This window comes from Parasteatoda tepidariorum, chromosome 8 (genome assembly GCF_043381705.1).
Source record: "Parasteatoda tepidariorum isolate YZ-2023 chromosome 8, CAS_Ptep_4.0, whole genome shotgun sequence".
Classification (NCBI taxonomy): domain Eukaryota; kingdom Metazoa; phylum Arthropoda; class Arachnida; order Araneae; family Theridiidae; genus Parasteatoda; species Parasteatoda tepidariorum.
In genome coordinates this window covers 28,968,869-28,984,770 of record NC_092211.1, presented here as the reverse complement: position 1 = coordinate 28,984,770, position 15,902 = coordinate 28,968,869, and the positions used below count along the sequence as shown (strand labels likewise).

Sequence of the window (15,902 nt, the reverse complement as noted above, 5' to 3'; positions counted from 1 at the left end):
TCATAGTAGTTCATAAAATAAAAATGTAGCATTTTTTAATGATTCTTAATCTGAACAAAATTAAGTGAACGGAAGTATTTTTTTGAGAAAGTTTAGACTCATAGCTGTAACTGCAAACATTTTAACCGCACTCTCCGGTTTGCATTGTTTTGTTTATATCACAGAGGAATAAGAAAGAGATTCCACTCCCGCCTATCAAGCGCCAAGTTTCGCTCAGTAAGAATAGTCTTAGTGGCGCCATCTATTGCAATATAGCTAAACTAATTTCGAATGTAAGTTATACTCTTAAATTTCATTAATAAGTACCAAAATATTTTAAAATCCACTATTCAATCAACAATAGTTTATAATATTTAGGTGCAAAATTTAAATTGCTTTAGTTAATGACTTANTTTTTAATGATTCTTAATCTGAACAAAATTAAGTGAACGGAAGTATTTTTTTGAGAAAGTTTAGACTCATAGCTGTAACTGCAAACATTTTAACCGCACTCTCCGGTTTGCATTGTTTTGTTTATATCGAGATTTCTTGGTTTATTATTTCGCAATTCTATTTATACCCAAATTTTAAATTGCATTGATATTATCAACTATGTGAGTTAAGCTGTTGAACAGTAAGTTGCAAGAATCAGCAAAAACAGAAATATAAACAATCTCTTTCTGCATGGAAACATGAATACTATTAGATAGTAATAATTTTACACTCAACTAACTCTCAAGATGACTTCATCAACGTCTAAAAAAGAATCTCTGCCTACTGTTTCTCAGATCAAATCGGATACGATAACCCAGCTCGCAAATAAGTATTGGTCGAGTCACATTTCCAAAGAATGTCTTCAATTCGATCCTTCTATTATTAACGATATTTACAGCGAAGAAATTCTCTCCTCAAATTTCGCTATTCGACGCATTATGCTTCTGGAATTCAGTCAATACCTTGAAAATTATTTATGGCCAAATTATCAGGGAAACGTTACTCACGCTCACATGATGTCCATAGTAATCATGGTGAATGAAAAGTTTCGTGAGAGAGTACCTGCCTGGGAAGCATTTAAATCTAAACCTGAACATTTCCCTAAGTTTTTTAAGCAAGTTTTACATGGTATTATGGATGAAAAAATTTCCAAAAAGGAAAAGACTTGCTTGCTAGTTTTCCTGATACATTCTTTCAATAGCTGTGAAGTCGAATTGATTAGAGAAAGTATTAAAAAGATTGTATCACTGGCGATCTGGATTAATATTCTTCCAGAAAGGAGAAATCAGGAATTCAAAAAGAGTTCATTTCTACTCAGGTACTGGAATAAAATTAAGAAGAAGGATAAAAGTCTGAGTGAAGAAGATTTAGAAAATGTAAATTTTGAAAGGAAATTCATATTTAATTTGATAAATAATTTTTTTGACATTTTATATGCTATTCCTAACGTGGAAAAGAGTCCAGAATTAGACAAAGAGTTGATTGAAAGTGTTCATTATTGTGAAAGATTCACTGAACTTTTAATTGATTTAGAGGCTCTACCTTTAACTAGACGATTCTGTAATGTCTTAATTGACGACTGTCACGTTGTCGTTAAATGTCAATTGTCAAATTTACCTAAACGTGTTGAAGGCCGACTTTTCTCTCAACTGTTAGATATTTTGAAATTTTATTCCCGGTTTGAAGTTAATGAGTTCACTGGCGAACCTTTAACTGACAATGATATGATGCTTATTCATTACGCTTTATTTAAAAGTGTTCAAAGTGCAGCTTTTAAAAAAAAGATTCCTGAATTAAAACAATTTTATTTGTCAAATGTCAACAGCATAGATACTCGTGAAAATCTTTCTAGAGTGTTTTTGTCATTAGAAAATTCAACACTACATGATATGGCTGCATTTGTTAAACTCTTGCCAGTTGTAACTGATAAAGAAAATTCTTATGATAATCAGTTTTTATTGGAGTTGTTAATATCTAAGCTAGAAAAAAGAGATTCCCAATTGGAAGCTTTGAATCAAATGCCCCTCTATCCTACAGAAAAAATTATCTGGGATGAAAATGTGGTTCCTACAGAATATTTTTCTGGTGAGGGCTGTCTTGCTTTGCCAAAGTTGAATTTACAATTTCTTACCTTACATGATTATCTTTTCAGAAATTTCAACTTATTTAGGCTGGAATCTACGTATGAGATACGACAAGATATAGAAGATGCAATTAAGAGATTAAGACCATGGCAGACAGAAGTTGGTGATGTTATGTTTGGGGGCTGGGCTCGCATGGCCCAACCTATAACAATATTTTCAATTGTTGAAGTCGGAAAACCCAATATTGGAGAAAAGCAACCAGCATGTGTCAAAGCAGATGTAACTGTAACTTTAAGTACCAGATCACAAATTAAGTCTGAATGGGAAGCTTTGCGAAAACATGACGTCTGCTTTTTAGTCACTGTTAAGCCAACATGCTTACCTGGCACTGCTTACAATCCTAAAGAACCGTTTCTTTCTCAAGTTGGTATGGCTTATATTAGAGGCTGCGAAATTGAAGGTATGTTAAGTCCTACTGGAAAAGTTATTGAAGAAGGCCCTGAACCTAAACCTGAGTTTGAAGGTGATAAAAGAACTTTCCGAGTGTGGTTGGATTGTAATCAGTATCGTTTGGACATGCTGAATGCTGTAGGTGGTAGGGAAGATGTGTATGAAACATTTAATATCATTATTCGAAGGAAACCTAAAGAAAATAATTTCAAGGCTGTATTGGAAACCATTAGAAGTTTAATGAATACAGATTGTGTTGTACCGGATTGGTTGCATGATATTATTTTAGGACATGGAGATCCAGGAGCTGCTCATTATTCCAAAATGGAAAATCAAATTAGCGAACTTGACTTTAATGATACTTTTCTTAGTATAGAGCATCTAAGGAATAGCTTTCCTGATACTGATGTTCAGGTGAATGTTGATGATCCTAAAAAATTAGTACCACCATTCAAAATTCAATTTTTCCCAATCGAAGAAAATTCCGCAGAAAATGAAGTGCAAAAGCAAAAGGTTATTGTAACTCCCCATGTACTTCCTAATTCTGGACCCTATTTATATGCTCATCCTAAAAAGAATATGGTTCAGTTTACTCCTACGCAAGTTGAGGCTATTAAATCTGGAATGCAGCTTGGCCTTACTATGGTAGTTGGACCTCCTGGTACCGGAAAAACTGATGTTGCTGTTCAAATAATTTCTAACTTGTATCACAACTTCCCAAATCAGAGAACTCTTATTGTCACTCATTCTAATCAAGCATTGAATCAGCTTTTCGAGAAAATCATGGCTTTGGACATTGATGAACGTCATTTACTTCGTTTAGGTCATGGTGAAGAAGCTTTAGAAACCGAGAAGGACTTCAGTCGATACGGTCGAGTTAATTACGTCTTAGCCAAACGCCTCGAACTTTTGGATCATGTACGAAAACTTCAAGAAAGTCTCGGTGTGGCAGGTGATGTTTCTTATACATGTGAAACTGCTGGACATTTTTTTATGTATCATGTGTTAGCTAGATGGGAAGAATTTCTAAGTAAAGTGAAACCAGGAAGAGGTAAAAAAGTTGCTCTAAACTTAGTTGCAGATTGTTTCCCCTTTTCCAAATTTTTCGAGAAAGCTCCTCAGCCTCTATTTAAGGGTAAAACGTATGAAGAAGATATCGAAATTGCAGAAGGCTGTTTCCGTTACATAAAGAAGATATTTTCTCAGTTAGAGGAATTTAGAGCTTTTGAGTTACTTCGCAGTGGTTTAGATCGTTCTCAGTATCTACTTGTTAAAGAGGCTAAAATCATAGCAATGACATGTACACATGCAGCTTTAAAAAGAAAAGAATTAGTAGAACTTGGATTTACCTATGATAACATCTTGATGGAAGAATCAGCTCAAATTTTAGAAATTGAAACTTTCATTCCACTTTTATTGCAGAATCCTAAGGATGGGTTCAATAGACTTAAACGCTGGATTATGATTGGTGATCATCATCAATTACCACCGGTTATAAAAAACATGGCTTTTCAAAAATATAGTAATATGGAGCAGTCGTTATTTACGAGGTATAATTTTCAAACTTAATTTTTCATTATATGCATGATAGATTTATTAACTGTAAGAAAAGGTGAATATTTATTCAAACTTCTTAGTCAGTGTCGGATTAAGCGTACGCGGGGCTCTAGGCCTTTCAAATTTTTAAGGCACTTAGATTAAATTTTTTTTGTCGTATATTTTTTATTTATTCAAACTTAAAAGTATTTATAAATCTTTTCATTTAAGAAAGCATATTTAAAATAAAAATAAGTGATAATAAATTAAATTTTGCATTATTTTGTTAAATTAGAACTAAAAAATAGTCATAACATTTTGAAAAAGTGTGAAATTTATTAACACTTTCACTAAATTATGTAACACTTTATGTTATGTAAAAAAGTTATCGTATTTTATTAACTTATATTTAAAATTGATTTTTTCTTAATTTTTTTTTAATTTATTTTCAAAAAAAAAACATTTTAAGGGGGCCTAGTCTGGCCTAATGGGTAATCCAGCACTGTTCTTTAGTGCTGGTCAATTTAAACTTTTTGCTGTTCAAGTATTTCTTACTGCGGGCTGCAAATTTTCTACGCTTTTTGGAAAAATTTCTTCCAGTGGTAGCTAAGTCTATGTACTACTATTTGTTTTGTAAATTTCGTTTACCATTATTTTTCCCACCACTACATGTAAATGATTCAAACGTTATATGAAATCCACTTTGTTCTGGCTCTCTAGTGTTGAAGCTTTTTATATATTTCAAAAATTACCTAAAAATCTGAAAGCTTTAATTTTTAATTGGATACTTTTCAGTTAGCCAGGCAAAGAAATTCAAGTATTTTTTGTGTAATTTAATTTTAATGTATTTAAAAAGGATCTGAATCTTTTTATGACTTTGCTTGTGTTTGGTTAACTGAAAAGTACCTTTGTTTACCACTCTAAAAATGTTTTGGCAAAAAATGTTTAAATTGGCAGTCCTGTTAAGTACCAGGTGAGGGGACCTCTGCAAATCTCATTCTTCTAAAAATATGTAGTTTTACTTTACTTTATATGATGTTTTAAAAAGATTTTTATTCTTCAATATTGAAACTGACTTTAAAGGTATAGCTATATAATTTTTGGGACAATGCTCTTTAAGTTTGTCAATTTTATTTTATTTTTATTCATAATTCATTACAGCTGTCGTTTTTTCTTTCCGGTTAATTTGTTTATTCTATTAAAACTTATTAGTTTAAATTAAGAGGGTGATCAATGGTTTTATAACTCTGTTTTTAAATCTTTTTTAAGATAAAAGAAGAAATAGCCTTCCCNTACTCATTTATCGACCCACTGAAGGGATGAAAGGCTGAGTCAGCCTTGCCCGGCCCGAGGATCGAACCAGGGACCTGTGGCACGGCAGCGCGAAACGCTGCCGCTCAGCCACCGGGCGNGGCTCTGGGGTGCAGGAGCAGATGTTCCGGTAAGGTGGTCAGCCGAACGCGGAACCCCCAGTGTTTAGTTCCCAAACATGCTTGGTACTCATTTATCGACCCACTGAAGGGATGATAGGCTGAGCCAGCCTTGCCGGCCCGAGGATCGAACCAGGGACCTGTGGCACGACAGCACGAAACGCTACCGCTCAGCCACCGGGCGTCCATATGAAAACTAATTTGTTAAAAAATCATAATAGGTCTAGTTCATAACTAGGTACTTAATAAATTTTTTTAAAAAAGTACTTATTTTATTCATTTTTGTTTCTTTATAGTGCAGGAAAATTACTAGTTAATTTGCTTTGAATCTTATTGTCTCTTTGTTGTGCTACTGTTCTTTGGATAAGTCACGTGACACAAAAAACATTGTCACTTACATCCTTACTTTCTGCTTAAGAATTTTCACATCCGTTGTTATTACCATCACTTTAATTAATTTATTTATTTTGTCAGCTGTGGGTTAAATCTCAGCTACAATATGCTAGGGTTGGGTTTTTGAGTTTAATTGTATTTTTAAAAAAATTTCATTTAATTCTAATAAATAGATAATTTGTTCTTGACCAATAAGAAACATTTGTTAATTTTCATAAAAAGGCTTGAAATGTTTAAATGCTTTTATATTTTTAAATTAAATAAAAATTGCCCCTTTTTTTTATAGCAGCATCAAATATTTTTTGATTACCAAAAGTTTTATGCAGCTTTTACTGCTCATAAAGCTAACTTAGAGCCTCTATTTATTGTTTCATAACCTTCTAGGATCATTATTTATCCTAATTAAACCAGTATTCAAATTCTTTAAATAAAAATTTATTCCTCACAATGCTTTACAATTTAAAATCTTTATTAATTAATTATTTTTATTTATTTTTTGGGAGGACTAAATTAAAGGTTGCCATTTCTGTCATTTTATCTATCTATAAAATCATTTCGATAAAATTTACTAATTAGGAACATTTGAAAGAAATTTAAATTTTACGATTCTACAGGATAGTTACAAAGTACTGTTAAAAATATCTAATCATTTTACTGCATAAATATTGTATAGAACAATGATAAATATAAATGGAAGTATAACTTGAAAATTTTTTATTCTAATCGATCATCATCATATCGATTTCTGTATTTTAATTATACATAATTTAAAATTCTAAAGTGATTTTTCTCTCATTGTAGAATTGTTAAAATGAGAATTTTAAAAGATTATGATTCTTAAATTTAAAAAAAGTGTGTATTTTTTCTTATCAGTTATTAATATTTAATTAAATTTCTTTAAGGTTTGTCAGATTAGGAGTGCCAACTATTGACTTGGATGCTCAAGGCCGATCCAGATCTAGCATGTGTGAACTTTATAGGTGGAGATATAAGAATTTAGGTAATCTTCCACACGTCCTGAATCTTCCAGAGTACAAAACAGCCAATGCTGGATTTTGGTTTGATTATCAGCTCATCAATGTGGAAGATTTTAATGGTGTTGGAGAATCTGAACCTAACCCTTACTTTTATCAGGTAATTTTTATTTTCCATTTTTTAAGTGTAGGGTACTTATATTTAGTTAATTTTGAAATTTATTATTTGTATTTGGTTATTTTTAAAGCATTATTTTTCCATAATTTTTTTTTATTTTTTTGATTAAAAGTATGAATACAGACTTAGATAAAACAGGGCTCATACAGACTCCTTATACTCCTTGGAAATAAAAAGAGGAGTACTTGTAACTAGTACTTGTCCATACTTAGATTTCCAAATTAGTCTTTAAAAACTCCTTACATTATTGTGTTGCATAGATGAACTTACTAAGTCCGCTGATGAATTTGCTGTCCAAGCAGGGGAACGAAATGATGTGACTTAGCTGTCAAAATCTAATAGTTTAAGAAGTGAACTTTAAAAGAAAAAAAATTGAATTGCAAGAGTTAGAAGAAAAAATAACAGCAAATAATTGTACATGTTACAAACAAACTTAATGATTTACTGTGGGGCTTTTTTTTTTTTTTTTTTTTTTTTTTTTTTTTTNATGCCTTAGACTTTATTTTTAAATTTAAAAATATAAGATTGGTAGGATTTTATGTTAATCTTTAACATCTGTACTATGTACTTTAACAAGATTTATTAAAATATTTGAAGCTGGAAAATGTATTTATGTGTTAAAGTGATAATTTTATTTATTTTTCTTGATGAAGTTTGACAAAGTCTAAATTTATTTAAAAAGAGCTGGAAAAAATATCTTATGCAAAATATACATTTTTGCTAGTTCTTTAGAGTGCTAGTGCTTTTTGATTTTTAAAAAAAAACTGTCTAGTTATCCTTTACGCAAAGTTTTTAAATTTTGGACTCCTTGGATTCCTTCTTCTGATCTCTGTATGAATCCTGATAAAATGAAAAACTTTCTCCGAACACAAAATATCACTTTAAAAAATTTTTTGCATAAGAATACAAAATTCTAAAATTTTAATTGTTCGTTTGTGTTTCTTAATTTTAGATAAATTTTATAAATATAGATGATAGAAAGAAGATCAAGATTAAAATTCTACTTGACTAAAAAGTTAAATTTATGACTGTTATTATTGTTATTGAGAGAAAGTTGTTAAAATAGTCTAATTATAAGTGTTAAGATAGTTATTAATATATTCTGTTTTGTTTCTCAATTATAGTTTTAAGATAATCAAAATATTAATTTTGTAAAGTAAAACTGAATAGTGAAAAAAGAAATTCAAACATCTTTATTTATTTACTATTGAAATTTTTAATTTGAAGTTGACTTAGCATTTTTGTGTTCTTTTTTCACTCTTATTAAGAATTGAATAGAATCTGCACAGAATATCTTTAAAAACATTAATATCTGAATTTCGTTATTTTCTTCCTTTTTTTGGACAATTTTTATTTAAAAAATTATAAGTAGGTTGGTATCTTAAAAATAAAATTTTAAAAAAGATAAGTATTATAGAAATTTGCACTTTTAATTGTTTGTTTGCGTTTCTTAATTTTAGATAATTTCTATAAATATAGATGATAAAAAGAAGATCAAGAATAAAATTCTACTTGACTAAAAAGTTAACTGAAATTTTACTAGTCTGTTTGAATTTTAAAAAAAAAAAAAAATTAAAAAAAATTGTCGCAGCCGCAAGATTTACAAAAAATGAAATTATGTATCATAAGAATTGCCACAAAGGGCATTTTCTCAACTATGAACAATTTAGATTGAATGTATACATTTTGTTTTAAAGTGGTCATTACTGTCATTTTGTAATTACTGTCTCCAAACACAAAAACACATTTTAAAAATACAAACAAGTTCTGGTTTTAAACTATTATGCGTTAGCTTACAAAATGTGGTCTTACTTAAGCTAATAATGATATAAAAATAAAAGTGATATGAAGATGTTTTAGCAATGAAAAGGTAAAAATTCTTATGAAAATGTTTAATATTTCTTCAAATTTCTAGATATAATCTATTTTCTTAAGAAATGTTAATTTTTAAATAATAGAAAAAATGATTTTATTCATGTGTTTTTAAAACATTTAAATGAGGGGACAGTAATTATATTTTTCCACAAGATTACAATTTAAAATAATCAATATTTTTTTTTAAGTAATTTCACTTTTCGTACACTTAACACTAAACATGCCGTAGCCAGTCAAAAGATCAGTAATTTTATGTTGTATTGTAGAGTGTTGGTATATTAAATGTAAATTATCATGCAATATAATAATTATCAACATCAAGCTAATTAGGAGATAATTTTTTTTTTAATTGTCTTTGGCTAAAGTTAATGTTTTGAGAAAATCACCCTTATATAATAGATAAGTGATTAGCATGTCCCTTACAAAGTTATAATTAGTATTGCAAGCAAAAGTAAAAAGTATTTGTTTTCACTGATATTTATTTATTTTTAAAATTTATAACTTTAATTTTTGTTTCTTTTTAATTTGAAAAAGTTGCAATATATTTCTTTAATAACTTTTAGTGAAAGAGACTGCACTATAGCAATTTTATAGTATATAATTGTTGTAAATTGTTTTTTTATAGTTAAATTATGAATTGCTTATAGAAATTTTCTTATACAGAATTTAGCAGAAGCAGAATATGCTGTTGGTGTGTATATGTACATGAGAATTCTTGGTTATCCAGCTGAGAGAATCTCCATTCTTACAACATACAATGGACAAAAACATCTAATTAGAGATGTTGTCAATAAACGATGTGCTAACAATCCCTTATTTGGACGTCCACATAAAGTGACAACTGTTGACAAATATCAGGGACAGCAAAATGACTATATTCTCTTATCTTTAGTTCGAACGAATGCTGTTGGTCATTTACGAGATGTTAGAAGATTAGTTGTAGCTATGTCTCGTGCACGTCTTGGCTTATATGTGTTTGCTAGAGTATCTTTGTTTCAAAATTGTTATGAATTGTCACCTGCTTTTAAAATACTGATGAGGCGGCCTCAGCAACTTCACCTGTATCCTCATGAAGTATATCCATGCAACAGAAAGTGGGAAGACAAACCATCTGGAGAACCATATATTATTAATGATATGCCCCAAATGGCACAGTTTGTGTATGACTTTTATCAGCAGAAACTAGAACTGGTAAAACAACATGTACAAGAAACACAATTTGATGAATCACGATCATAAATAGGAACAATGTCATTGTGTATGTAAATAATTCAATAAGTTTAATCATCAAATCATGTGTATGATGTTGATCATGTATATGGTATTAAAATTTATTTTTAAAGTTCATTTAAAGCTGTAATTCTTTCTCCATGTTTTTTTTACATTTATACTCTAATGACTATTCCTAAACCATACAGAAATATTGAAATTGTAATTATAATGGGGGGGAAAAAAACTTGGTAAAAAAAGTTAGGTACAATAGGTTTGTTTAAATACTCTAGGATTGTACATTGATAAAATATTTCTTCTTGTAACTTTGAAACAGCTTTTATAATACAGTGAACTCTCACTTATGCAACGGTGTAAGGGGCCAACAGAAAAAAGCGCATAAGTGAAAAACTTCAAAATCCTAAAACGCAACGTAAATTGCAGTGACAATATGAATAAATATGTTTTTCAAGATTGAATGTTAATATTTATACTGTTTTGGTATCTACTATCAGGGGTCTGTCCAGGGCAAATTTACTGCCGTTAAGCGGTATTTTCACAAATTCAAGTTTAGGAAAAACGGCGGTTTCACAAATTCAACTTTAAGAAAAACGGTAGTTTCACAAAATATTTTTAATATATTTTCGAAAAATATTTAAATATTTTTGAAAATATTTACTTATTTTACCATATTTTTGTGTTGATTTTTTAATATAATCTTTAAATTTCACAAAATAGTTATCTCTAAAAAAAACCTAGACGGATCCCTGACTATAATTATACAAAGAGAAAATTCAACGTACCTAATGACAATTTATTTTCTTACAAAATAATCCTTAATACACGTTTGTATTTGTTTCTGCCGACGTATTTCAAAAACAGTTTTTTCCAGTTCATATAAATGGGATGAGGGAGTTTCAAAAGCAGAATTAAATTGTAATTTTTAAGGAAAGTATTTGATGTCATAATATGCTGCACAATAGGTTGTTCAATTACTACTGTCACTAAACAAACTACCTCCTTTTATTTACCCAAGATGTCCATCTGACTGCAAAAAAGTGATTGCGGTCTCTTTCATATTCCATGTGTTCTTTTTTCTTCTTCTAGGAAACAGCCTGGGAGTAAAACTAACCTCTGACCAAAAGGAATGGCTATTTTCTTAAAGATGACTGGGCTTTCATTGTTTTTGGTGTAACAGATAAGACACCCTATTCAAAATTGCAGAAAGAATGTCTATAGCAAAAATGAGAAGGTCACAGGGGGAAGAAAAGTGAACAATTAAATAGGATCTGACAACATATTTCTTTTTATCTGTAACAAGGATTGTTTATTTGCTTCAATTTTTAATCTAAAACCTTTTCTTCTTTTTTTTAAACTATTTAAAGAAAAAAAATTAAAATGTTAGCCTAAAATTTCGGCGCATTATTGAAAATTTTATTTTTAGAGTGCCGCATAAACGAAGGATGATTATCATTATGTTCCTACCCAATGTACTGGGACCTATAAAAATCGTTGCATAAATGAAAATGGTGCATAAGTGAGAGGTCACTGTATTTGTTATAGTCCTGCAGTAAACTCATTGAAAGACATGGTTCCCAATAGTAGTAGTAAAGAAGTCAAGCGGTGGTCAGTGAGCAAGTGGGTGACCACTTTTGAGTAGCCTGCAAAGGGATTAAGAGTGTATGGTATCTGTCCTTGCTAAACTGTTCTACCGTAAAATGCTCAGTTTTATGAACAGGTAGTTGAGCTACCAAAGCAGGGGTGTCATCCCTTCCCCAGATCCAAATTATGATGGCATATCTTCAGATCATCCTCGGTGGTGGTTCCCAGAATAACGTCAACAATCCATTGTACAGCTTTAGCGTTACATAAATAAAGTTATTACAGTAGCATTTGTTATGAGTTAAAAGCTATTATTTACAAATGATGATATTAAAAAAAAATTGTATTCTACAAGCACAATAGGAATAAAAAAAGGGGAAAATTCTCTTATCTAATTACATTTTGAATAAATACAACATTCATTAGTTTTAAAAAAAAAATATAGTAACATGTATTTTTCAAAAATATGAGATAAAATGCTATAAGTAATTAATGATTTTTTTTTTCTTCAAATATACTGATTTTTTGGAAATTCTGTGTACAACATCCTTAGATATAATTAACTATCACTGTTTAGTTAGAAAATGAGCATTTTATACCATTACTTCTGAAATAATGATTATCTGATGTAATTAGGACTAGGCCTACTTTAGATAATCCAACAAACTCCTAAAATGGGAAAGCTGAAATTGAAGCTGTTTTTTTTTAATTTTTAATAGTGCTCTATACTATTTAGTTTTAATATGACTATTCAATAAAAGTTTGTCTCATAGATATAAAATTATTTTAAAATTCACTTCCACTATTAAAACAGAAAAGTATGCATTCGCTCCTTTTTTAAAAATAAATAAATAAACCATCACTCCAAAGCAGCATTTAGTTTTCAATCTTTAAATGATTTCATTGATTCTAACTTTTTCAAGGCTTCCTCTGGATTTTATTCGCATTTACATACTTTTCTTGCATTGATAACATAATACACTTCTTTTAAGCTAAACACAAGTCATGATAGGGAAAATAAACTACACTAATAATATTGAATAAAAGAACAAAATTGCTTTCTTTAACAAAACTAAAACAACCAACTAACAAAAAGGTTCATTTGTTACTAAGTTAAAATGAATAAATTTAATGTAGTTGTGCAGTACAAAGAGTTTTTTATTTTAAAGGTTTCGTGAATAGCATGTTGTGACATCTATATTATTAAAAACGGGAGAGAAAAAATTTATTCATTGGTTAACAGAGGTATTTGAATGAAAGAAGTCTAGAAAGAATCTAGCTTCTACTGCACTATTCTAAGTTTAAATATTCAGAATGAAAACTTCAAATGGGATTAGATTTCATAATCCTACTCATAAATTGAATAAAATATTAATGAATGTTAAATGGAATAAAAAAAAATTTTCCAATTGCAATTTTTAAAAAAAATTAAAATCTTTCTGTGAAGTTTCCAAAAATCATAAACATAACTTTTCATCTTGCAGGGATCAGTTAAATTTTATTTAAATAGGAATTAGAAGAGGTGAAAAATAATAACAAAGAACTTCCTTAAGATTTGGCATTTCAGAGAAAACAGCATTACTTATGGCAAAGTTATTTTCGAAATGTCAATATAAATCAGTTTAACTGGAATATTGCCATAACTATTTTCCAACCCTTTCATTTTAATGTAAATTATTTTCTATTTTATTTATATTCTTAAAAAGATAGCTCAATAATTCATAAACAAAAAAAAGCAAAAATATTAACTAGGACAACTAAGGAGGTAACAATTCCTATTAGCACAAAACAAACTTGTATTAAACTGTCAGAAATTAGCAAACTTTTTTTTTTGTCATATAGTGATTATTTTAGTAGACAATTTCAGCAGAAACTCTGTACTGTAATACATTGGTGTTTGGAAATGAAAGACTTGTTAGTATTTCTCTAACTTTCTTCAAACCCTAAAAATTTGAAATGAACTTTTTGCTGTTAGTGCGAAAGTTATGAACTCTTACCTTGGGATATATAATAATTTTATATGTTGTAGATAGAAATCCAATCATGAAAAATAATTCAGTGTTTAAGTATGGAATTTCTCAAAACACTTTTGACCAAATTATTGAGAAATAATCTTTAATGATGGTAAATATCTTATAATTCATAGTTGCCAACTCAATTTGGATTTTCCAGTAGACTACAAGATTTTGCCAGTTTAACCTTGTCACCTGAAGTAATCAAAAATTCTGGTTTTAGCATTTTTTTTTTACCAAGTCCTTAAGTAGATTTTTCATCAAGTTTATTGCTTGCTTGAGTTTTAATAGAGGTTTCCTGCTAAATAATGAAGTAAACTTCAATCATATTTCTAAGTTAGAAGTTTGTTTGTTTTTTTATTAATATTCTTTTTGTTTTTTTATTCAGAACTATCTAAAATGAATTCAAATATAAACATAATAAAAACATTTTTGTTTCCATTTGATGTCAATCATAAATGAAGGGGAAAAAAACAGTGAATTTAAAATTATAGTTCCTGTTTTAGTTATTTTTATTATATCTATAATATTCACAGTGAATTTAGTTATATTTATTTTGACAATAAATGTCCCAAAACTTCCTTGTGGTTGTGATGGTTTATTTTCAATAGTGCCTCACTTAAATAAAGCGACCATGATTTTGTGCCATAACTATACACGAAAGCTATCAGAACCTAATATATACAGAGATGATTGTGCTCCGGAAAAAATCCGGATTTTTCGCTAACAATGATCAGGAGATCGAAGGTCCAGACGTTTAAAAAAATCATTGATCACAGAAGTTTCCGGAATTCAAATTTTCAAAAATGGAACTTAAAAACACAGTTTATTTTATTTGTTTGCAAGGGAGATACTTAATAAGCTTATATTCATGATTAATATTCATTTTATGTCAGTAACTAGTTATTATAATCAGAAACTCAAGAAAGAAAGACATATTTGTAAATTTTAATTACTTCTCCTGGTCCTCATAGGTATGTGTAATTTTAAATATATTTTAAGTAAACTAAGAAATATTGAGAAAAAGGGAAAAAAAAACTTGTTTTTTTTTCTAACTCAAGAAATTTTTCCAGAATTTTAACTTGGGCTCACTATCACCCCTGGCTAATTCAATTAGCATGAAAATAGAATTTCTTCCCCATTATACAGCAGGGTGGAGACTCATCAATTACGTAGGAAAGTCTTAGTTATGGTGGTAAACATAACCTCTGTTTAGGCTGCCTATCAAAAGATTTTAGAAATCCATTGACTGAGAGAATTGGTGATCCAATTCAGATTTTACAGCAGGACAAATTTATTAGTATTTATATTTATCAAATTTATTAGTGACAAATATAATTACATAAAATATGTACTAGTGACTTTAAATAATTCACACCAGACATTGTTTTAAGTAGCAAAACTCTGTTTACGCAGTGTTGGTTTTTGGATAATAGGGTGAATGGTTTACCCTTTTACTTGACCTATATCACCAAGAAAAACATGGGAGCTGGGCTCAATACGCCAATAGTACTGGTTTTGGGCAAATTGAAAGTTCTTATTATTGAAACCTGGGATAATTATTGATATTATGTCTTATAGGGTCATATCCTATAATTGGTCGGCAACATTATATATTTCAATTCACATATAAACATGGCGAATATATATGCTATAATCAGAAGTGGTTTTTACTCATTGGATTTTTTTTTTTTTTCTTGTACAGGTGGAGCAGGAAGTGAAATACTCCTTGTACATGCGTTTTGTTGAACTTTAATACATATATATATATACATTTGGATTGCATTGGTTTTCTTTGAGTACAGTTAAAGCACAAAATGAAAATGGCTCCATTTAAGTGGGACACACAGTATTATGCTACAGTTCAGCATGAAATTTATATTTCATAAAATCTACAAGATCTTTTCTTATTAGCAGCTATATTTTAATGATATAAATCTATTAACTCACTGATAAAAATATTTATTCTATACATAGAAGACCAAAATCAACTGTAAGTCGAACTTTAGATAAGTCAAAGTTTTTCAACGCCATAATCGGATTCAATTTATGGCAAGTCGTCCGCCTAAGTTTAAATAATTCAATTTGTTTTTTCTATTTATTTAGAACTGATTTATTCCCAAGAATAATACAAAAATTTATTGAGTACTACTGTGTCTTAAATTATATAAAGTACATACAAGCTC

The 15,902-nt window shown here is 29.3% G+C and overlaps 1 protein-coding gene across 1 annotated transcript; it reads left to right on the top strand.

The window, feature by feature from the left end:
* Nucleotides 1–406: 406 nt before the first annotated feature.
* LOC107445244 (RNA helicase aquarius) lies at nt 407–10,240 on the top strand. Its single transcript, XM_016059594.4, has 3 exons — nt 407–4,057; nt 6,769–7,000; nt 9,557–10,240. Exons 1-3 carry the CDS (start codon nt 720–722, stop codon nt 10,130–10,132), a joined length of 4,146 nt encoding a protein of 1,381 aa, XP_015915080.2. The 5' UTR covers nt 407–719; the 3' UTR covers nt 10,133–10,240.
* Nucleotides 10,241–15,902: the final 5,662 nt, after the last annotated feature.